This window comes from Pleuronectes platessa, chromosome 3, assembly GCF_947347685.1.
Source record: "Pleuronectes platessa chromosome 3, fPlePla1.1, whole genome shotgun sequence".
NCBI classification, from domain to species: Eukaryota; Metazoa; Chordata; class Actinopteri; order Pleuronectiformes; family Pleuronectidae; genus Pleuronectes; species Pleuronectes platessa.
This window is the reverse complement of record NC_070628.1, coordinates 22,219,467-22,244,046: the sequence shown is the minus strand read 5'-3', so window position 1 is coordinate 22,244,046 and position 24,580 is coordinate 22,219,467. Positions and strand designations below refer to the sequence as shown.

The 24,580-nt window shown below is 40.8% G+C and overlaps 2 protein-coding genes across 3 annotated transcripts; both read right to left on the bottom strand.

Annotated features, from left to right (window-relative positions):
• Nucleotides 1-281: 281 nt before the first annotated feature.
• On the bottom strand, nt 282-6,514 carry as3mt (arsenite methyltransferase). Its single transcript, XM_053419287.1, has 11 exons — nt 6,404-6,514; nt 6,109-6,157; nt 4,458-4,585; nt 4,199-4,349; nt 3,514-3,650; nt 3,347-3,416; nt 3,151-3,232; nt 2,940-3,071; nt 1,799-1,938; nt 1,589-1,711; nt 282-623 (listed from the first exon to the last, which is right to left on the bottom strand). Exons 1-11 carry the CDS (start codon nt 6,418-6,420, stop codon nt 516-518), a joined length of 1,137 nt encoding a protein of 378 aa, XP_053275262.1. The 5' UTR covers nt 6,421-6,514; the 3' UTR covers nt 282-515.
• Nucleotides 6,515-7,728: 1,214 nt separating this feature from the next.
• On the bottom strand, nt 7,729-24,177 carry wbp1lb (WW domain binding protein 1-like b). 2 transcript variants are annotated; one of them, XM_053418233.1, is made up of 4 exons: nt 23,803-24,177; nt 15,536-15,638; nt 12,945-13,106; nt 7,729-11,443 (listed from the first exon to the last, which is right to left on the bottom strand). In XM_053418233.1, the coding sequence occupies exons 1-4, from the start codon at nt 23,887-23,889 to the stop codon at nt 10,605-10,607; spliced, it is 1,191 nt and encodes a 396-aa protein (XP_053274208.1). In that variant the 5' UTR covers nt 23,890-24,177; the 3' UTR covers nt 7,729-10,604. The 2 variants fall into 2 exon arrangements, with proteins under 2 accessions (XP_053274208.1, XP_053274209.1); XM_053418234.1 differs by lacking the exon at nt 23,803-24,177 and adding an exon at nt 17,166-17,304.
• Nucleotides 24,178-24,580: the final 403 nt, after the last annotated feature.

Here is a 24,580-nt window from a genome sequence, read left to right as displayed (position 1 = left end):
TCAAATATATCCATTTTCTATTGGTAAAATTGTTCTTGACGTAAAAACCCACAATATATGTCCAATGAACATAAATACATTCAGTTGATTTAACATGTTTGTTATCCTTTCATAGAAATTTACCAATATAATTATAAAAAGAAGAAGAACAAATTTGCAAAGCACACATTAATGTGAATCTGTCAAATTATTTCGTTAAATTAAAAGTATTGTAACAGAAGTACTGTAGTGGTGAAAGTGGAACGCTAATAAAGAACAATAATTATGCAAAAGGCAAAGAATATTGTCCTGGTCATAGTCGTTTTATTCACATCACATTATTCTCTGATTAAAAGTTTAATTATACATTATCTGAATATGTTTATATGCAAGTAAGTAAGTAGCATAAGATCAGTAGAGTTAATTACAAAGTCAATTACACATATTTTAGAATGTATTATAAAAAGGAATTTAGTTCAGTCACTTCTGTAATGCACAGTGTGATGCCGGGCCTGCATTTCTCTGAGCTCTTCCCATCATTTGCAGCAGGTTGCAGACTTTGTGCTGCAGCACCCCCCTGTGGTTGAACCTGGTCCTTTCTTCTCCAGCTGAAGAACCAACTCGAAAGGGTCCTCAACTTTTGCCTGTATCAATTGTTAAAAGAGTTAGACATCGTTATCAGTTTATGTCCTGATTTCAGGTTTGTTTTTAACATTACATACAAATTTAGTTTCATCTGAGACAAGAGTAAGGCTTGAAGAACATTCTCATATTTCCCAGTATCAAACAGGTAAATGTGACAGACATTCTGCAAAATGTTGGGAATAAAGTTGTTATTCACCGAGCTATATAAATTAATCTATACTCCTGGTGTCTGTTATCAGACACTGGTTGTTCATTTCACAGTAGCTGCGGCTCTAAGAACAAGATCAAAGACTTTTTATGGCTATTATCACCAACTAGAGTTGTTGATTGGAATAAAGTGTGTAGGGTCTGATTTGGCCTCAGAGGGGCAGTCCAAAGGTTAAACCAAGGCACAGGTTTTGATAAATAACTGAGATTATAAATGCATGTGTTTTTTCCACAAAACAGAATGAAAATCCCTCAATAGCAGAAAGCAAGTGTTACGAGTGATTAAGGGATTTGAGTAGTCATTAAAAAACATGTTGTTGTGTTTGAAGACGTGCTTTCGCGTGCTTGTGTGTGTGTTTGCATGTGCACACACAATGGCCATGACGGCTGATAAGATGGCATTCCGTTAGCTGAGAGGAGAACACATTCCTTCCTGTTCAAGGTTCCCCAGCATGACTCCAGAGTCTGGTTATGACTCCAAGACAGCTGCTTGACCTTGTGCATGTGGATGTGTGTGGATGTACTGTATGTCTGAGTGGGTATGTGAGTGTGTGCGTGTGTGTGTGTGCGTGTGCATAAGAGCTTGCAGCATGCGTCCTGTTGTGTGTGTGTGTGTGTGTGTGTGTGACTTTGTTCACTCTGGCCTCTCTGGGTGTGTCGCACATTTCAAACAGATAATACAAACACACTGACATCTAGCGCTCACAGGCCGAACGGACCTTTTAATATTTTTTAAGAATTTAGTTGTGACCCTGACCGTAGGTTTGACTCCACATGACCCGCCAGGGCCTCCAGACGGCTGGATAGTGAAATCTCCTGCAAATCTGGAATGTGTCAGGATACTGGCCACCTCTCCGTCCACATCCACTACTCCATCGACCTGTGAAAGACGCCCACATTTGGTACCATTTGATACATGTGCATGTGCAATAGACCTAACTGCAGGTACACTGCTGGATATTCTCACCTTGAATGTGTACTGGTGGTCAAACTGGAAGCTCTCCTCTACTCCAGTAATGCCGCCGTTATATATGACCTGACAGGGCTTGGTGTTGCCTTTAGGGACCTTAAACAGTCGGTATGTGGCGGAGACAAACTTGAAGTTACCTGTATTATAAGAAGAGTAAAGAGATAAATAAATGAGGTACAACAATCTATAATGTAAATACACCTTTAGACTGTGATTCAAGAGCATAATTAGGATTTTGTCCGTTAAGTAAAGACTGCTTTATATGTAAACCTGAATAAAACATGAAACAGAGCTGTGCTGGAGAAATGACATTTAACCCCATGAGTCTAATTCACTCAATAATTATGTGCAATTATCAAATTATGTAAATTATGTAAACATCATCAATCTCTCAAAAAACAAGGTTAAAGTCAAAACTAAATACTAGCAAAAAAACAAAATCAAGCCTTCTTAAAAATGCGAACTTTGACTAACATAAACACAAACAATGTACTGGCATTTATGAAGTTTTCAATATTAGAAGTTTTACAAACTCAGTTCAATTGAAATCTTGGATGATTTCCTATTAAATACAAAACAGTTCTGTAAAATAATTTCTGATCAGGTACACTAATAGCCGATCAGTCAACAGTCAACATTACCACATGAAAAATCCATTGCTTTGTTTGTCATGTGAGAATCAGCTTGGGTGAAGGGAATGGTAGCTGTGTTGTAACACTAAGTATTGTAAATACTAATAACCTAATTTGACCGGTCACCTTATCTTGAGGGCACTACGTACCCACGGTGCACTCACGCAGCAGTCGCTACTTCACTAAGGCTAATTAGACTTCTTCCATGAACTGTGTGAACTCTGGCAAATTGTTAGCTCTGATACAACATTGGCTCATGAAGTCTCATGTCGTTCTGCACCCTCTTCCACCTAAGCAGAAGACTAATTACCAAGAATAGGTGGAAAGATGAACTAATGCACACTTAAATGCTTCAGCTATATTCACATAATCTAAAAAATAAAATAATATCGTAAATGCAAAACCAGTTGGAAAAATGAATTCTCATTAGTGCAAATATGGGTTAAAAAAACAGGCAATTAAGGCAATACACAAAAATAAATAAACACAAGAAAAAGGTTTCAAACCCAGGATGTCCTCCAGATCTTTGTTGTCGACGGTGATGACGCTGGCTGTGACCAGCCGGGGGGGGCTGAAGCCAACTTCTTCAGCCAATCTGAGCAGGTCCTTCCACCAGAGCGCTCCGCCGAGGCACTCACCTACAAACACAATCCACACGCTGATACTCCGGCAGGTGTCTGTTGTCTTGCGTGGCAACGAAATATTTATGTGACATACCCCACAGCACTTTGTGATTCTTTATTTCCTCCGTCAGTCTGTCACTGCTGTAGATGTCACTGAAGTAGAACTCCCCACCGTCCTGATGACCAACAGAGGAATAGCGTATCCAGGTAGGATCAGAGTTAAAAGATTTAATGGCACTGTTTCTTATGGTATTGTGTCATACTTGTGAGCTTGGTTGAAAATAGCGTACCTTTAGAATGCTGTAGGCTTCAGCCAGGACTTGCCTCTTGTCTGGAGAGAGATTCACCACACAGTTGGAACTGTGTGACGGCAGGAAAACCAACATCTCAACACAATTTCTTGAGTAACGCACGGCATTAAAACGTGAATCAAAGAGAAACTTGAACGATGTCTTACATGATGATATCAAATGAGTTCTTCTTTAGACCCGCCTCTGTAAGGGCCTCGATGTAGCCCTGGACAAAACTGACATTGGGCTTCTTGTATCCAAACTCTTGCATGTGGTAGTCCACATACGTCCTGGCCACTTTGAGCTGGAAGAGAACACAGACTCTGAAGTGTTGCTGTTGGGGACACACTCTTGGAGTTATAACACTCATTCTTGCCAGAAGTGCCTTTTGAGTACTTAATGCTTCATATACAAATTTCTTGTTTTTCTATCATTTCTAGAAAAGCATAATTACTTTTCTTTGTCATGTGGGGGTGATAACGACATCTTGCCAATTTTATTTAAACAATTGGAATGTTTTTTAATCCCTAATATTGGTATCGGCATCAGCCAGTAAAAATACTTATCAAGTCAGGCTTCTTCTGTGGAGCCCATGTCTGGTTGCATTTAACGCTATTTCCCAAGTGTACAGTAATAGGACAAAGGTATTTGATCACACAATGACTATAAAGCAGTATGTTCAGACTGATGAGCAGAATTTTGTCTTCTATAATCCAAACTGGAAAATTATACAAGCCATTTATAGCCATCAATACAATCCATACATCATTTAACTATGCAGGGGGCTGGCAATGTCTCAAGAGGCTTCCGCAGCCTATCAGTGAGCCACACTGTGATGCTGACGCACAGTACCTGGTCCTCAGTCATGTCAATGCCAGTGACATGGCCCTTCTCGCCCACCAGCTGACTCAGCATGTAGCAGTCCCTCCCGCTGCCACTGCCCAGGTCCAGGATGATGCATTCCTCCAGACCCTCCGGCACAACCAGGCCACAGCCATAGTACCTGAAGAGGATAGTACACAACACACAGGCAGAGTCAGTTTGATGCAGGGAGAAGACAAGAGTGGAGGGTGCAGCGCTAACACCACCACCAACAACAACAACAACACACCTGGCAGTGACTTCAGGGTGCACTTTCTTCAGCGCCTGGCGGATGAAGGCAGGGATGGGCTTGGCTGGAGTCACACAGGCATTGGTCTTCAGGTCAGAGGTTTGCTTCAGCTTGTTTCCATAATATTCCTGCTCTCACACACAAACACACACAAACACACACACACACACACACACACACACACACACACACACACATATTACAGACCACTACAGAGCTTTATTTAGTCATTACTGAGGTAATAATCATCAGCAGTGATTGAACATGCTAATCAAAGCTAATTAAGGCTAATTGCAGCATTTAAGCTAGGTTGACCAGCACTAGATGTCTTCCGGCGGAGTCTAGAACGTCATCACTGGCGGCCATCTTGCCACAGACAGGCTTTCTGGAAGGATCTGTGGAACCTGAGGTAGGGTCAGTGATCTGCTCAAACACTTATACTCTTATCTCGCTGAAATCTTGACGGATTTACAAATGGTTTGGTTTCTTACAAACGTTATTAATGTGGTTATAATTCTGGATGCTTGAACATGTTGAAATCGCAGCTTTTCTCTCCGAAAAACGACTTAATCGTGCAGCTTAGTTGTGTACCACGGCTAGGCTAGGCTAGGCTAGTACCGAGTAATTTTACATTTATGGGAGAGGCAGAATTGTTCTTTCTTTTCAATATAACTTAAGCTGCACATGATTTAACTGAGGTTTCACATCTTGCATTATGATTTATACAGGAAATTGCTGACTTTATTGCCAGTGGACAAGACCAGCTTCTTCCCGGCTGCAACTGACCCCATCTGTCTTTGACTCTTATCCCCACGCATCAATTCTGTGTTACATTTACACACACTATAGTTTATTGCATATTGCACATCCTCATTCTGTTCTGTTTTGCATTTACATCTTGTATTAATTTTGTTTTGTTTGTTTCATGTGTAGTTATTTCTTTCTTATGTGAAGTCCTTATTGTGTTTTTGTAGTACTTATTGTTTTTTTTTTTATATTGATTTCACTGTTTTTTGGGTAATTTTTTATGTTGGTCCTCCATCTGTATACCTCCACAGTAGTCTAGTTCTCTCTAGAGGGTGGGAATTTTCAACATGCAGCATTTCTTTATATATATATTTGTAAATGGAAATCTTACACCTTTTTTTTACTGCAAAGAAATGTCACTTTTATACATATGTCTCATGTTGCCATTCTGTATGTTGAGTTTTAGTTGCCTGTATATTGATTTAACATACAAATCTTATGCATGTGTGTATTTATGGCCCCATCTGTTCTGTTTAATGTTATTTTCATATGAAAACCCATGGTTATAATTATTCATAAGTATACATCTCATTTGTAGAGGGAAATCTTGTACCTATTTTTAAGAACATTATTCTATTTTTTAGAACATAACATAATTATTAATAAGTATGCAGTGTCATAACTACATCTCCAGCGTTTATAACAAACCAAACCGTTTAAAAATCGGTTGAAAATTGAGCAAGTTATAGTTAATTAAAAAGTACATGTTCCACTACTAACACAATGTTATGGGTGAGCGAGCTGCCTGTGGCAAGATGGCCGCCATGTGCGAACGTTCGACTCCATTGGCCGGCAACGCGGACGAGACATCTATGTTGACCAGTGTGACATGGGTTTGTGTTACCTTCACGTCCACGTGAACGGAGCTGTCATGGAAGCCTTTTCCACAAGTACTGCAAATATAAGTATACATAATAAACATACTGAACTTCAAATGCTCCATGTACAATACAGAGTTTACTTAACTTTCCTCTAACCTGCTAACACCAGTTCACAGTTGTAATATCGCATGTAAACATGTGTAACTCGCCTCTGACGCTAACGTACTGTCAGCAAATTCAAATCTGACCCAGCTGAGAGATAATATGCGAGGATGAAAAAGGCCAAAGTGAAGTTTTCAGTGTGATTATTTTTCTTACCTCTTGTCTTCAGCCATTGTCTCGAGTGTAAAGTCCACAGCAGCAGCGCAGTTATATTCAGTCTGTGCTATGAAGTCATGTTTACAGTTCACTTCCTGCTCAGCAGCGCCCTCTGGCTGTCACCGCCTGGAACCACAGGTTGTACAGCAGAAGTTCCCAGTTAGTTCCCTCTCAGCTGAGCAGCCCCACAAGATGGAAGATATCCACGTGTGTCCCCTGGAATGAATAAACATGGTCTCACTTTAGATTTATTTATTTAAAGCGTGTTCACCATGTCAACACAGAATACCCATCATCTAAATGGATGAACCTTGAGAACTCCTGCGGCTGTCTGTAGGGCGGGTCGTCCACTTAACAGATGGATCGGTGGTTCAATCCCACATTCCCAAGAACAAGATTCTGAACCCCACGTTGCTGCTCTGATGGCAGTGTGAGTGAGGTGTGGAGGAGGACGTGCTGCATATGGATGAACTGTATGAATGAGTTATAATGGGTGAAGGGCCAAAAAGAGCTATGAGTGCTCATCAAGACGAGGAAAGGCTAAATCGAGTCCAAGGTTGAAATATATTAGGGAAGAGAACATTATCAATACTAATCGCAATATAACTTTTATCAAAAGCAATATATAAAAGTTGTGTAACCACAGTTAGTTACTGATCTACAACATCACCGCCTTCTGGAGTCCAGGGGGCGCTCCTGAAGACTTTATGATTCTGTAGCGGCGTCTGCTGTCTTTTCTGGAGTAGTTTGCTGGAGCAGAGGCTTTTCTACTGCTGACAGGAAGATACTGGACAGGAGGACCAGCTCGGCCCTGGGATACCACCTTGACCCGGTGGAGGTGGTGGGACAGAGGAGGACAACAAGTCCCCCCCCCCACCCCTGCAGGTCACCATCACATCACTGGGCAGCTCCTTCAGCAACAGACTGATTCACCCTAAGGGTCGGAAGGAGAGGTATCGCAGGTCGTTCCTTCCTGCGGCTGTTAGACTGTACAACCAGCTCTGCTCCCAGTAAAACTACACGCACCACCATAATGGACTGTCACTTTAACACTTCTCAACTGTGCAATGTTCACTGTGCCATAATAAACGGTTAATGGGTAATAAATTCACTGTAGGTATTAACTCACATTATACCTCATTCAATGTCTTACAGTTGTCTTATTGGCGGCTTGTTCTATCTTATATTGCATCTACCCTGTTTTAGCTATGTTATTTTTAATGTTTTATATATAAATTGACTTGGACTTGACTAGAGAAACAAGAACCCAACTCTGTAATGTTTGAAATGTCTGATAAAAGAGCCACAAAGACACAACTGCCAGCTTGAATTTAAAAGAGTATGTTTATTAAACATATGTCCATCTTGGTACTTGTAATTAATGGCTTATGATCAGAACATTCAAATAATATGTGCAAAACCACCTTACACACTGGTAAAGAAAGAAAAAGTGTCTTTGGCGAGATGCCCCTGATCTTGTTATCAAAGACTCGTCTAGTGTATTGTTAGTCACATGTACCCTTCACACATCTTTTCTCAACAGAAGAAGAATATTAATAACAATAATAATACCCACAATGACAAAAGAAAATCTGTCCATAACATAAAGCTACTGATTCCATAAAAATGATGAAAGCAACTATTTTGGTTCACAAACATGTTACAGAATATTGTCCTCAATTTGCAAATATAAAGTGGTTTTGAAATTTTTATACAGTTAGAATATTTTTTAAAGGATTCAGCCGATATGAAAAATAGCTCATCTTTGTACTACATGTACTACAATTGCATTTTCTAGGTCACAAAAAGCGGATAAAGCACTTTAAAGTGTGTTCAGGCTTCGATGAGTAAAATTCAGTCATCTCACTATTATTACAGAAAGTGATGTTAGTTTTTTTATCTTGTGCCCAGAGCCTTTGGCAGACACCTTGCGTTTGATTGTTTCATGGTATATTTAGTATAAATCTGAGAGACCTACACATTTGTGCTTTGCAGAAATCACAATATCGGAAAGTCTTGAAAACGACATGGCTGCAGCACAACAGCATTTAGAATCACCAGATTCTGTTCATTTCAGAGAGTGGGCAAACAAAAAGTTACTTTGTGAAAGATTCACCCATCACATCCACTTTCTCCTCTGTGGGCAATTCAGGTTTCATGTGCATATTTGTCATCAAACACAATTTGTGTATCGATGACAAACGATTATCATCTTGTGGTTTGGATTTGGAGGTTCGTTTTAAAACATTCAAGCGACTGGTTTTCCAGTGAAAATGCTTTCATTATAATCAACTTTTGATTATTTTTATGCTTTTTCTAAAGGTTCTTTGCTTTATATCCACAATGAAGAATTACACATATTGCTTGTTAACTAGATTGTGTTTCAAATGAATTTTGGCCCTCATATGGTGATGTATTATCTTATATGGTTCACTAATCACTTATTTATGAATTTATCTAAACTACATACATTTTCGGTGTTGTCTTGCCTCACAGAGGATTTTCTTTCCCCACACACCTGACTGCAGCTGTTGAAAGAAAATGTGTATTTTACCACGTGTGGTTGAATGCACGTTTTGTGTACAATTTAAATGAGGAATTTCCTGTCTTATACAAAAAAGAAAAGACTTAGAGAATCAATCACTTTTGGGTAAAATTCTTTAACTGGAAACTATAAGATATGTTCAATCAATGGATACTACGAGTGGAGAATGGTAGCGATTGAGCTGATATGAAACATTAAGAGTGTGAATCTTTGTTTTTATACTGTGAAGCTGGTGAAGGTGGTAATCTATTGAAGTGACTGACACAAAAGTTTGAGGTATGATGTTGCCCATCTCAGTTATAATCTCTGAAGCTTAACATTCTTTTCTCTGTTTTAGTACCTGATTGCTGACAATCTCTCACTTTCAGTGAGGCTAATCGTTCATCAACATTCTGCATGTTTTGGGGTAGGCACATTCTACAAACATTCATTAAATCATGTTTTAAAATGATTGTATACAAACAATTTACAGAAGTCAATTTCTTACAGATGTGGCAACAAAACCTTAAGAAACTAACTCAAATTTAAAGGTGCTATATGTACGTTTTCTCTGCACCGGTTTGGTGGTGGTTTAGCAATTGTTGCATTTACATGAAAAAAAAAGGCCGTACAATGCCCTCTGAGCAGCACCACTTTTTCAGAGCAGGCTGGACACTAAAGGTGACTCGCTAACAGAAGATGAAGTGACAGAAATAGAGGCAAACCAAGAGTTAACATTCGCTCTGCTTTCCACTTTTCGCTGTGAGTAAAGGAATAAAGTCTGAACCTAAAATATTTCTTCAAGCCTGCTAAGTAGACAGCTGTTAATGCTAATGTTGGAGATGTAGCCAAACGACAAACTTTCATATCGGTCCTTTAAGACTTTTAGTTTATAAAAAAAAACAGTTGTCTTGACTTTTTTTTTCTTTCATATATATAGCTAAATACATTTTGTGCAAAATAGGAACTGCTCACATAAAGATCTGTTAATGCACTTACACTATCGCTAGCAGGGAAGTTAAGGAACAACAAATGAGAACAAGGCAAAGCGGTTTTTAAATCGCTAACAAAGCACTTTAGAAGCATGAGAATAACAGGACGTCCCACGCAGTCTTGTTCAGGTGTCCCTGTACAGTATCGGATTGCATAAAAAACACACACTGTGGTACTTCCACATTCCACTCCCTCAAAATGTCCCTGCTGGGTGTGTTTTTTTTTCTTTTTATTATAACGGAAAGAGCGGCTTTGCAGAATTGTTCCAAGCACCCATTGAGGAGGAGCTCAGTTCATCCTAGGCAGTGAACATCCTGTTCTGACATCACAGCTTCAGCTATCAAGTCTTTGACTGTCAGTAGACTCCATTGTATGAGACGGACATCTGACAGACTGTGTGTGTTTGTGAGCAGTGTGAGAAGTCTCAATTGCCACAGGCTGTTAGAGGGCTTTTACGGCCCCACTAACCCAACATACACAGGTTAAGGCCACTGTTCCAGTGTGGAACCTTTGGATCTCACTCGCTTCAGTTGAGATTCCACTTCCTCCACACCCATTTTATCTAAGATGCACACATTCATAAAAATACTCACTTAGAAAGCATTTAGACAATACACTTAAATACAAAAGCACGTGCCTCTATATCCTGTCCTAACAACACTACAACACCGTGTCAGCTGTGTTTCAGCCCTGGGGCTCAGTGCTGGTGCTGTGGTGTGGCCCCTCCTGCTCGTTGATGGTGTGAAGGAGGAGGCACACAGGAGGGTGGAGCGAGCCGCTGCCTATCTGCTGAGCCGCCTGAGGACATCCTGAAGGTCCACGAGCAGCCGGCCTCTCCAGCCCACCCAGCACCTGCTCCTCCTCCACGCTGAAGGAGGCCCGATGACCGCAGCTGTCACAGAAATCACCCGCATCTTCCCCCTCCTCCTCATCGTTGTCGCCATGTCCCTCGCGCCCAAGAAGGCTCTCCAGCTCCCTCAACTCTTTGCCTTCCTGGCCCGTCCCTCCTACTCCACTGCAACTGCCGCTCCCACGTGTGCTGCACACACACACCTCAATCCCAGAGTCCCCTGTGAATCGCCTCCTCCTTCCATTGGGGAGCCGATCTTTGTCCTCAGCGCAACCCTCTGACAGGTCCTTCAGCAGGGGGTCCTTGCAAGACTCTTCCACATCTCCGCTTCTTTTCTCCTGGCTGGTGAGTGCCTCCCTACTGAGCCCATCTGAGAGGAGTATCACGCCTGAATCTTGTGGAGTCTGCATGGGCTTGCTGTCAGGCTTTGGCCTAAAGTCTGAAATGGGAAGTTGTGCTTCCTCTGTGCTGGGTCTGCAACACAGACTTTCAGAGACCTGGGGCAGTGGAGTAGGCTGGATGGCTGGACAGTGTCCCTCCTGCGGCTCAGAGGCCAGGGGACAAGAAGCCACTGAGGATGGCCCTGTGTGTAAGGCACTGTAGGGAGGGGGAGGAGTCGGTGGTCTATTGACCACCTCCTCATAGTCAGGCAGGAGGTAGTTTGGCAGAAACCCTAAAGGGAGGATGGAAAAAACAGTGTTAAATAGGAAAAACATTAATTTGCATCTGCACTGACAACAATATCAGTTGAGCAAGAATTATGAGTCACTCTTTCTTGAAAAAAACACCACTGTCTGACTTGTGCAAATTCCAATGTGACCTTACTGAAGTTTCTATACCACTTTGTGACAAAACAGTTAATATCTGGTTCATTCTGTGCCGAGGGCTGTTTCAGCTCCAAGCGAGATGGTGTTGCAACACTGGCAAGGTACCAAGAGAGAAATGCTTGCCTCTTCCTGAAAACTGGGGCATGCAAACAGGGAAGGTTCTGACGCTGTGTGAAACCAGGGATGGATCTCAGTGCAAACATTACATTTGAGTCAGGAGCCACTGACTTTGCTCCTCACTAGTGTCATATTCCTCAGTTCGATGTCTCTGAAAAAATATTGACGAAGCTTCACACAGAAACAATGAAGCAGAGGTCCAGTCATTATATACACACATTATCCGCAGACATGTACTGGACTGAAATGAAAGTTTGCATCAGGATAGTGTGTTCACAGTGTTGATTCATTTGTTTACAGTAAAGCAATCAGCTGACTCAGCCTAGCTGAAATGTTTGCCTCAGAGGTGTAGTGTTGTATGACCTCCCTTGTATTGGGAGGCTTATTGTTTTTTCTATATTTACTTATAAGGGTACTTAAAATCCCCTCATATAGACCACAGATGAATATTGTATTGATTTTACTATATTCATCAATATATAGTTAAATTATTCTGACCAGCGGACTTGAACACTGAATGAAGTGAGAAATCTTGGATTGGTACTGGAAGATTTAGGATTAACACGTAAAGTTCATGCATCAAATGTTGTGAGTTTTATTTTTCGGTGAACTATCCCTTTAAGACAGCAAAGAGACGGCTCTTTACACATCACCAAAGGGAAAAACCTCAGCATTCTTCTGGAGTCGAGTTTCACTCTCCCCAATGTTTTGATCAGCACCATCTCCAGATTGAGATATTTGGACCTAAATACTCAGATTTGTTCACCGACTAGCTTCTAAGTTTTTCTCTGCTTTTGACTGGTCTGATCACAATTTGACATGGTCAGAAATAAAGCAGATGAGATCTGTTGGACTGAACCTATTGTTTTTGCTGGTGACATTTAAACCTAGTAACCTGCCACGGCGAAAACTTTGCCACCATGTCATACAGTAAGTAAAATATAAAGAAAATCAAAACAAGGGTTTGAACCAGAATTCTGAAGTTGAAGGCAGTTAAAACAAAACATTGAGCTGAAGGAAAATAAAATACTCTTCAAGCTGAAAGAAGCTGAACAATGCTCTGTGGGCTTGTCATCATAAGCAACCTGTTTCACACATTGTTTGAAACTGCAGCTTTAGATACTCAAATCTGAGTAGTTGCTGACAGCAATCATAAGGAGACTTAACATATATATGTACAAGATACAAATATGAACACATTCAAGTTCTAACATGTGCCAGTGCTCTTACTGAAGTAGAAGGGCACAGCGGGGTAGTTGTGTGCTTCACGGTAAGCGATGAGGTTGATCTCGTGCTGCCGTTGTTGCTGCTGCAGCCGGTGCTTGGTGCGGCGATGGTGGCACACGCAGCAGCAGCTCAGAATGAAGATGATCGCCCACACCAACCAAAACCCTACGGTCAGAAGAACAAACACAGACATGTTGTATTTAAAGTGGAACAAAGATTGTTGATTGTGTTATCCATTGATATTTTTAACTCACATGGTGAAGAAAACTTTAACACAGGAAAAACTATGCTCGATAATATGCATGTTTCCCTGTAGCATGTGGTGATGTAACATATAGTCCCTGCTGTTAGCACAAACATACCACTGCCGAGCCAACCCAGCCAACATCTGGTTCTCACATTGTGAAACTTTCACATGCCTTTATATTGTCTGTACTGCACTATGGATTTGAAGAAAGAATTTAAAGCTATTCCCTATTATTATTTATATGATTTAGTTGGATCTATTTTAAAAATGGAATAATATTCACTATTATATTTTGAGTAGTGTATAAGCTATTGCACCATAGAACAGTTTTGAATTTTTTAGCCGTTTTCAGACATTAACTCTGCAAAATGTCCAGAAAATTGGTTCCGGCATGACATGATTTATAAATTCCACTGTATACTCAATGTGTTTTTGTTCACAGTTCAGCGACACTGGCGTCGCTCTGTCGTTTTCTTTCCAAGCTGACATCTTTGTCTTCAACGTGTAGCTCCTCTTTTTTATTCTGAGTTATTTGTAAAAAAAAATTGTGTCCATCGTGTGTTTTAAACTTCATCCAGGCTCCCACTCGCTCGCTGTGAACTCATCTAGACATTGCTGATTTTCCGGACATTTTGCTAGGGAGCTGGCAGGAAAAGTTCCAGAAAATGTCAGGGGCAACTGATTTGGGATTTGTGTTGTCACTTGTCACATATGGAAAATTTCAGGAAAATGTCCAGACTATAGTTAATGTCAGGCCACAGTGATTAGCTTTCATCTCTTAATGATGACCTCATGATTCATGATTATTTCTGCCAAAGCCAGCAGGGAAATAAATATATATATAAAAAAAAATGAATTTTATATTATATATATATATATATATATTCAGAGAAAATGTGTAACAATTATGACGATAATAATTAAAACACATGCGAGCACAATGTGTCTCTTAAAGATCATTGTGTTTTTTATTGTAGCATGAAGTTAAACATTTCTTCTAAATAATTATTTGTGAACCTGTACTGTCTAGAGTCATGTCTAAACAGCAGCAGGGAACCAAAACTGAGTGAAGCTTAAAAAGCCAGTCAGTTTGTGTTTTCTGTGTGTCTGAGATACACACGTCATTACATCAACACTGAAATGTGGAGAACGCCTCTTCAAGGACAACGCTGCAAGTAGGACTGTGTCTCAGAGATATAAGAATGTAAACTACAAAATGTTGAGCTCAGTACTGCACATCATGATCAACCAATTCCACAAGATTTAACACATGTTATACTATCACACATTGCATACATATGACATGGTTTTTCTTTGGCTTTTCGAAACTGCAACATGTTGTTCTTTGTTGCACAACATTAACACAGACACAATGCAGCTGAAATATTTGGCTGGAAGATCAGAATACCTGATATATTAATTCAGCTCTGGTACTAATCCTGTATGGGTTAGACTATTTTCTCTGCAGTCTGTTAATTGTTACTGTAAATAGAACACCTCAAACCATTGTTGGGTAATGTGCAGGAGAAGTTGTGGCAGGACCGGACAGTATAACAATTGTCATAATTATAATACATTATGAATACATTAAGGTTGATAATGACTTGTTCAAAACAGCAACTCTCATGGAAATCAGTTTGACCATGTGATTTACTCCGTTCTGGATAAATACCATTCACCACCAGTGAGATGACTTGCCCTTCAAAAACATGTGCATTTAGCTTTTTCCTCATGGGTGCCAACCTATTCCTCAGTCAGCCTAAAAGAGTGAGTGTTTGGCTTCTGGTGTATGCAGGCTCCAAGGTTAAGTCCACCTGCAACCTGATTTAGAGCCCTTAAAGTTAGTATAGTGACCATTCAACATGGCTTCACCTGGAATCCCTTTACTGCTGGGCAGCGTCAGAGACAAGAGATTGAAAAGATTCATGTTCATTTGAAATGATATGAGGCTCATGCTGACTGCCCTGATACACACTGCTTTGCATGAGACCTTTTGTCCTAAGATCACTGCAACAGAGATGGTGATTGTAAAGTAAGCATAGCTCATAGTCGCAAAATAGCCACATTAATAGGAAAAGGTTGAAAGATATGAGAAATGGGCTTTAACATTGTGGTTGAGTGGCTGTCGCATTATCTGCTCTCAGTTCCTTTTTTAATCTCTATAAAAAAGATTCAACTCTGTATTTCCTCCCTCTGTCCAATTACAATGTCTATTCTTCCTGCTCAACGGTGAACTACTAACATTGTATCATAGTAGTTTAACATGAAAAAGACTCACTCTGTCAAATTATGTGTATTAGGACCTAATAAAGAAAGAAGTTAAACGAAAGAAGAATGAGACACTTACACCAGAGCTCATAGTAGTAGCTGCAGCACTGAGACTCTCCGCAGCAGTGTCCCGACTCACAGATGTAGCTCTGGTTATTAACGCCTTCACAGTGCAGCAGACTCTACAAGATGGACAGAAAAGAAACTGTCACTTCAAAAGGAATAAATTACCTGCAATTACACAGAAAATTGATTTGGTCACAATGTGCAGTGGTATAAAACCAGAGCCATAAAACATGCCAATAGCGAGAATCCATATTGTTTCTTACAACCAATAAGACTCAGCTGTGAGCCTCACTGTGTGGAAGATACTGGGATAGTCCTTAGCTGCAGAACGTGTTTGCATTGCAAGTGCAAAATTTCTCCAAACTAATTAAAAAGAGAATAAAAGACTAATTGACTGGACCTGTTAAAGAAATATTGATACACCTCTCCATTTATGGTAAACATTGTCGTCTTTCATGAATGTTGTTAATATTGTTATTTTGTTGATGTGCTCTGTTCCCCAACACACCTATTGAACCTCCAACCATCCTGGGAGAGGGATCCCCTCAGGTGCAGCTCTCTCTCTCTCTCTGTGCTTTAAAAAGGGTTTTATTGGGGTTTTTCCTCAGTCTCGTCGAGGGTTAAGGGCAGAGGATTTTATCATTTCTATCCGTGTTTTGCCTACATTGACATTTTAAATGCCCCTTTATGCAAGAAGCCTTTACTTTGTTATGGAGCTACTTCATGATTTATGTTGTTCTTCAGTCCTGTGAAACATGCCCCAGTCCCTTGTTCCAGTTCCATATATAGAGTTTCAAAACAGATAACACTAACGCACGTTATTCTCAAATAAAGTCAGTATGCATTCTTTTCTTTCCCAGAGTGTGCTGCTGATATACACAACTGTTGCATAATGGAAACGGAAATATTACTCCAAGCTAAGGATAAAAAAAGGGGTAACTCTTTTCTTAGGTGAAGTATGTTGATTTCTTAAACACAAAATACAAAATAACGGGTATCCTATGAAAATTAGCATATATTGCATTAGTGTACAGTTAATATGAAGCATAAAAGTAGGACACTGTATCTATTTTTTTACACTCTGCCCTTGGTCTTCAATTTAGAATAATAACACTGCAGATATCTAGTCGCAAACATTTATACTTAGCAATGAATCTGGAGTAAACAAGTCCCGGCCACTTGTCCCTGTAAGCTACTAGAATTGCATCGACGTTCAGGGCCCATATCAAGTGCAAATGTTTGAATCGCAGCCAGCACAAAACTACTCAGCATGTTCCCAAAGATCGGACACACAGTCAGAAGAAGTTTGGCACAACGGTCCACTTTCATCAAAACTCAATAAGGCATTTTTCTCTGGTCCAACAGTTCGCTGTATGTTTTAACTGTCCAAGACCAAACTATAGCAGCTCTGCCTGGTCAAACGTTATCACTCCTACACACTAATGCAATACCTGTAAAAAGAAGCACACAGGCTAGAAGAGAATAACATCAGACACATCAGCATAGAGACAACTGTGTGTAACGAAAATCCTCTCCTGAGAAATGTTTGTGGTTTTTTCCTGCAATATCCTTTACACGTTTTTCCTCTAGATTCTCTTCATGATCCTTCTATGTATTTTATTTATATTATTTATATAGATTACCAGTGCAGGTCCCAGATTGAGAGGCATGATGATGATCCAGGTCCTCTCCACCTCTCAGCTCATTGTACCATAGAAGAAAAAAGTCAAACAGCTCTCAAACACTCTCATTCGCTCTCTCCCTCCCTCTCCGTCCGTCCACCCTATACCCATCCACACCCACACACAAACACACCCCCTCACCCCACACCCACCCAGGCCAAAACAGTGGACGACGCGGATTGCTCTACGGAAATTTCCAACCAGCAGTGGAGAGCGGGCTCCTAACTGGGCCTGGGCCGAGTGATAATAAGGCGTACGCAGTGGTGAGACAGTTTTTTGCAAAGTGTTTGGCAGTGAGGGAAACGTGGAGAAAATCTGTGAGAAAGTCAAACACAGAGCCTTAACAGAGGAAAGATTACTGACAAGGGGCTGCAACCTCTCTACTCCGGACAGATGAATCATTTCTCATCAGCTGTTTTCAGCTTTGTCAACAAGATTTTTTTCAAAACCCCAGACTGACACAGAGGGATTTAATTTTCCGTGTAATAAACATGTAATGTTCTGTTCCTCCTTTTGTTTTCTGATAGCTTTTCTGATAACTGTTTTCATTGGCTCGCTAGCTATTCTGCACCATATGCTCTCCACTGGGTTGGCATAGACCCCTTTGCAATTTGATAGAGATTTTGAGAGTTTGTTTGGTTTTTCAGTCTGTGCTGCGTAAGAGAGAATTGAAAGAGGTCTGGATTTGACACAAAAAATCTTTAACTCAAATGGGACTCAAAAGAAGCTCTGCTACTGAAAAAGTGTAGGTCATCTGAAACCATTTCTATCCGTTTGTGTTTACGTCTCCTGATAGACCATGACCAAGATAAGAATCTAGACAAACCAGATTCCTCTGTCTCCCCACCAATCAGAACAACTTCAATGTTCACCTCACAGAAAATTGCTTACGAGAAAGAACAGGAGCAACCGCAACACGCAGAACACAAAGTTGGCGCATGTGCGCTCAAACTAAACAAACCATCCACCTCTCTCATGCTGCACCGCCACATTAAAGGCGGGTTTGGTAACTGTCCCAGAAATCATTGTTGTATTAGAAAATAATCAGCCTCAATAATGAGAAGCTGTTGAAACGTGCAGACAGTGAGAACAGCTCAATAATCCCTTGGTGAATATCGAATACTGCTGCTGGAGATAAGTGGCTACAGTTTTTAGTCTTGACCACAACACGAGAGCTGATCCACTTATCAGCAGTCCGTAGGAGCAGGCGAGTTAGCCAATGCACAAAGAGAACCCGCTGACCCCTTCTGTATTATCCTGTCCTGCGACAAAGAAAGGTGCTCTTTCATAGACATCAAGGTTGTTTGGGACAAAAAAAACAACTGCTGGCATATTTGTCACAGTCACCAAAACTGTACATTCCCACAAAGCAACAGCTGAGAAGTAGAGTTGAACAAGGTTGTGTGAGCTGATAAACGTTATCTCATGGTTAGGAAAATGCAGTTCGTTTGCCAGCGGCTAAAGCTTCAAGACGAAGACGAAGACAAACTCCAGCTCTAACTATTGAATAACTACGATCTTATCACTAACGTTACCAGTGAGGCTGAAACAAGAGGCTTCAGGCAGGTCAAGCAGAACATTGGCTGCATGAACTTTGCATGTCCTACAATCCCCAGTGAACACAGTGGAGCATTCAGCAGCTTAAAGGGATAGGTTACAGACAATTCACTCATAATCTACTCAGCACTATGTCGATGGAGGGTTTGGTGAAGTGGTTGAGTCCACACAACCCTTCTGGAGTCTCAGGGGTAAACTTTGTTGCAGCAGAATCCAATACAATCAAAGTCAATGGTGACCTAAACTTCAGAAGTAATAAAACAGATACAACATAACATGCCTCCATACTGCTCGTGTGGTGTCATCCAAGTGTCAGCCACCCCGACATTCACATTCGACTCGAAACAAGGTCATTACAGTTTTTTTCGATTGCTTAATCACGATTTTCAAAACAGGGCCCGGTGTTTCAAACACTAAACACAATCAGCACAACCACACACCCAATCAGCAGAACACCTCAGATCCTTTGCAAAACTAAACACTCTTGTAAAAACTATACACTTATTTTTTTGCCATATGAAACACACACGCTTCATATGACTTAATTCTGCTTTAGCCAGTTACAGACTGCTGTTGCTAACCTTAAACACTTTTAGCAATTCCAGTTCTCAGTGATTAGAGTTCTATAAGTGAAGTACTCTGAGAAAGTGCAAATATACAATAAATTCACCAAACACTACACAAGACCAATGCTGCACTCCCATGAAAATTCAATTTATTTCTCTCCATATCCCCAAATCTGTCAACATGTCAACATGGAGAATCACAACAAAACATGTCCCAGTTTTCATGCTACAACAGGAGTGTGCATAACACTGTAAGCTCGACAAATATCAGACAAGCAGAACATTCTGTATCCAGTACAGTTTCAATGAGGGGTACCTGAGCCTGGGGCTGGAGATCGCAAACCCTCCACCGCCATGCCGAGAAAAAGTCTTTGATTGGGTTTAGAGACGGAGAGTATGGTGGAAGGTATGGTACTGTAAACTGTGGATGGTGTTGAAACCAGTTCTGGACCAGAGCAGAGCGGTGGAATGACACATTGTCCCAGATGACAATGGATTGCATCTGGTGCCTGTGGTTTACTGCTGTGACGATGTTGTGTAATCGTTCCAAACATTTGAGAATGTGAGGTGTGTTGTAAGGGATCATATTGGTGTGACGGAGGAGGACCCCATTCTGTGTAGTGGCAGCACAAAAAGGTGATGTTACCCCCACGTTGCCCTGGGACATGGATTATGGCCCCGTGGCCAATGATATGTCTGCCTCTCCTTTTTGATTTTGTCCTATGAACCCTGCCTCATCTATGTATATGAATTCATGCGATTACCTCAGCATCCATCTGTAAAACTCTCAGAAAAATACAGTGAAAGATAAGATTGTGTAGTTCAGCATAGGTCTGGAATACAGTACATTTACATTCTGAAAGTTATGTGTGCAGTATGCAAAATCACACACAACATCATTACTAATGCTGCAGCCGCAGCCTTCTCTCACTCACTCTTCTTCTTTTTTGAGCACAAGCTCCATTTTGGTTGACAACAGGTGAACTCAGCTGATGCATTTTTAAAGTGCTTAAACTTGATTGGTGTGTTTACAATTAAGCAATCATGTGTTTGAACACCTGATGGCGTTTAACCAATTGTTTAACCAATTGGCCCATAGGGGTGGTCATTTGACAGGCAGTGCTTAGGAATTGCAAGGAAGTGACATCTTGATATACTTCTGTGTTTAATGTATACAAGTATGTTTACCGTTTTGCAGATCACTGTGTGTATTGTTTTGCAAAAAGTGTGAAGCTGAAATTGTGCTTATAGTGGTGCAGATCTGGGCCAATGTGTTGCTCCTTGAGTGACAGGTTTGATAATTGTGTTATACTTTTGATTTTAGTGTTTATGCAATCGAAAAAAACTGTAACACAACTTTTTAAGCCTTAAAGTCCACTGGAAGTGGCCAGGACAGCGGACATAGCCAGACGATGGTTTGTCCGAGGGTCTGTGAATGCACCTCGTAGGAAGCCATCAGAGAAAATTGAGGCTAATTACACGATGTAAGTGACCTGGTTTAGAGTTGAATATAAATGTCGGGGCTTGCAGACACTTGGGTGACACCGCAGGAGCAGTATGGACGCATGTCATATTTTTTCTGTTTTATTACTTCTGAAGTTTAGGTCACTATTGAATTCAATTGCATTGGATTCTGCTGCAATGCTGTTTACCCTTGAAATTCCTGAAGTGTTTTGTGATCTCAGGCACTTCACCCACCCCTTCATCGGAACGGTGGCTAATAGAATTAGTGAATTTGAATTTTTCTGTGAATTATCCCTTTAACAGTTGGATATTTCCCTCAGGATTTGGGGGAGAAACATAAATTAAAGAGTGTAAATATTGATCATATATTCATGAGATGAACTTAAACCTTCATCTTAACCAAAGATAATGCATCATAGTGAGAGTTCAAAAACAGATTCAACATAACTATACAACACCTTAACCTGAATGTGACCTCTCTCAAATAATTATCTGTATGATGCAGTTTTCATCCTGTAAACTGCTTAGGATAATACTATTCAAAATGTCTGACAGAGAAAAGTTATCACTGGTTACCATAATGCTGACTCTGTGTTGTGTGGAGATTTATAGGGATTAATTAAATATTATATATTACACAGGCCCATGCGATATTACCTTTGTCTCAGCCAGGACTCACTTCTGTCCCGTCGTAAATTTGCTACATGAGCTCTTCTTAAAATAAAAGTGTTGTTTGTTACTCAATGGTTTATGCACATGCTGGCGTCCACTGATAACAAATAGAACATGATACTGCACGTGATAACAATATTAACTGGATTTGTATTTTTGCTTCTTTAATGGTAGTTGAACTTTAAACCTCAGCACTTACAAGAACCTACAGAGATATTTTAACTCATTATCTGCTGATAAAACAAAGACAAATCTATCTTGAATAGAGGAATTGGTCAGGTTGTGATATGGGCATACATATATGCTTTCTCAGGACAAACACAGTAACATAAAGCTTATATTTATAGTAATGGCAACTGGCAAGCCAACACCCTGCAAAGCAATAGTTGATATGCTTTTGACATACAAATTTGCATTTAAACATCGTTGTGGTCAAAAGGAACACGATAGTGCAGGGGATGACAATGCTGATTTAAATGTAGATTATTAATATAATCTTTTGAACTATGTAATTGTTGATAGATTGTGATTAGTCAAGCTCATAAAGAAGTCTTTTTTTGTCTGATGCATCCAGGAGTCTTTGAAGTGTCTGTTGTTACTGCTTCTCTTAACACGTGCCACTCTGACTGCACATTAGCATAGACCTACATGTACTGGGCTTCAACATGCAGTTGTAAACATGTCCTGCTTTGTAGTTTACAGCTTTGTGGTTACATAGTCATCATTTTCTTATCACACTAGTGTAGTTACTAAATAGATTCTTTATTTGTTTGTGACTCCGAAAAAGAAAACTGTTGGACCAATTTAAAATACTTCAATTTGTAACAGACAAACGAATAAAGTCTGGTCAGCTAAAAGTAACATTGATAAAATATATAACTTTAATTAGAAAAAAAATGTATGTTATTATATTATAATAATTTATGTGTTACCAATTAAAGTATGTTTTCCGGTTGGTACTGGATTTTCTTTTTTACAGTACAGCACATCAATAATAAATGATATGACTGAATTTTTATGTACAAGGATTGTCCATTACTATTTTTACACTTACCAGTCAAATAATCAAGGACAATTCCTGACATGAATGTCACACGCTGATAAGAAAGAGTACCGTATGCTGACTGGTGACATTAATCCACCCACTCAAATGACGTACGAGTGACCATACGAAACAAAACAAACAATATCAGGGAGGTTATGTTTTTCTCTCCTGTCCGTTTGTTTGTTGGTTAGTTTGTATGTTTGTTTGTTAGTGAGCTCACGCCAAATAAAAACTGTAAAGATTTCCATTTGGTGAAAACTTGATTGAAGATGAGATATGGGTCAAGGAGGAATCCATTACATTTTGGAGCTGGTCTGGATCCTTGTGGCCGATGCAGTTAATTGTTTTTCACTGTCTTTAACCTTTTGGGATAGGACATTTCTCAAATTCTTGATTGATTTCTCAAAGCAATTTTTTTTTACGCTATTAAGGTGACTGATACTTCATATGGGAACCCCTTCCGGTCTCCACAACGATGTATAAATGCGATTGAAAGTTATATAGGTTATTACATACATTTAAAAAATATCCTTTGATAACATTTGACAAAAGAAAATGTCGCTGACTTGTCTTATTAATTTTGAATGTAAAGTTGTTATACTAACCACCTGTGAATCATCATAAATGATATTGAAGTCACGTATAAAACAATGTCATTGTCTGTGGAGTTGAATGTTTGTGTTTTGTTTGGACTGTACAAAGTTTTCTGACGTCTCAACTCAGTCAGAATGCTCACATTGATACAGTCTTCTCTCTAAAGACCAGAACTGCTAGTGGCCAGGAGATTCTGAGGAGATCAGTCAAGACACAGCAACAATAACAACTAATAACTTGACTGACAAATACAAGAGGAGCTCTTTTCTGTTGTGCTAGCAAAAGGTAATCACAAGGCTCGGCTCGCTATTCAACTGTGGGGAAGTCGACTTGTGTGGCTGCCTTCATACCTGAAGGACTGCTTCTGTTGTTTATGCAACTCTCTACTGTGTAAAATGTCAGAGCTCCACCGTAAACACAGCAGAGCCAGGCCCTGACTCACTGTGCTTGCACTTCAGCTAGCTGCATTAGCCATAGCAGCTTAGCAGGCGTGCTAACATCTTCCCTGACAGCACGGGGCGAGTTGAGGCTCATGTTTCACGACAGCCCGGACCAGGTGCTGTGCTGGGGGCCGTGTGTGCCGCTGAATAAGCGGATACATTTCTAGGGGGATAGTTTGCTAACTTAGCCCCCCTGAAGTCGGGAGCGGCTAGGCTAGCAGCTCTGCGAAGGAGAGTTGTTTTGAAGAGCTCAGCCTTACCCGGTCCACCGCAGACTCGGTGGGGGTGACAGAGCCCACAGCGTGCAGGAACAGTCCCATTTTCAGAGCCCCGCACAGGCCTCTCATTCCTCCGACAAGTGACTACAGCGGCGGCGGCGACACGAACATGTAACCGCTGGCGTACACAAACTGCGTCCGCGTAATCCCCCACTAGTTGTCGGTGCTCGTCGCGCTGAGAGGCCGCTGCATGCGCCGCCTCCTCTGCGTACGAGACATTTCAGCGGGGCGCGCGGTACTGGCGCAACTGGTTGCTGTCGGTGCCACTGGCTCGTACAGCTGTTACACAAGCCGCTCCCCCCCCCCACCCGGCAGCACAGCCGCCCTGATTCCGTCTGTACACAGGGTGTGGCGTGGTCACCTCATCCCCGATCCATGTGCGAAACGTGACGGGCGTGCTGTTGCGTGGACCTACACTGGTTTGGTGGACTGGGCCGCTATTGGGGACAGGCTGACCAATCAGGGGTCGGTGCGTCTTTAAGTGCGCAGCCCTGTTAACTTCCTGGTTTGCTCTTCTTTTAACTTTAAAACGCTGCCAGATCCATCCTCGTGATCGGATGTATAAATTCAAACTGTCTTTAGAATTCAGACTGGAGTTTGTAAAGATGTAAGTGATGAAAAAAGAGAAGGAAGGTACAGGGGGATCGACTGTTCCCTTTCAGTGTGTTTTATTATCACCACTCAGAATAAAAATACACCATCGATACCTTCCTATGTTAAAATGTTGTTGTGGAGCCAGTTCACTCAACTTGTAAAACCA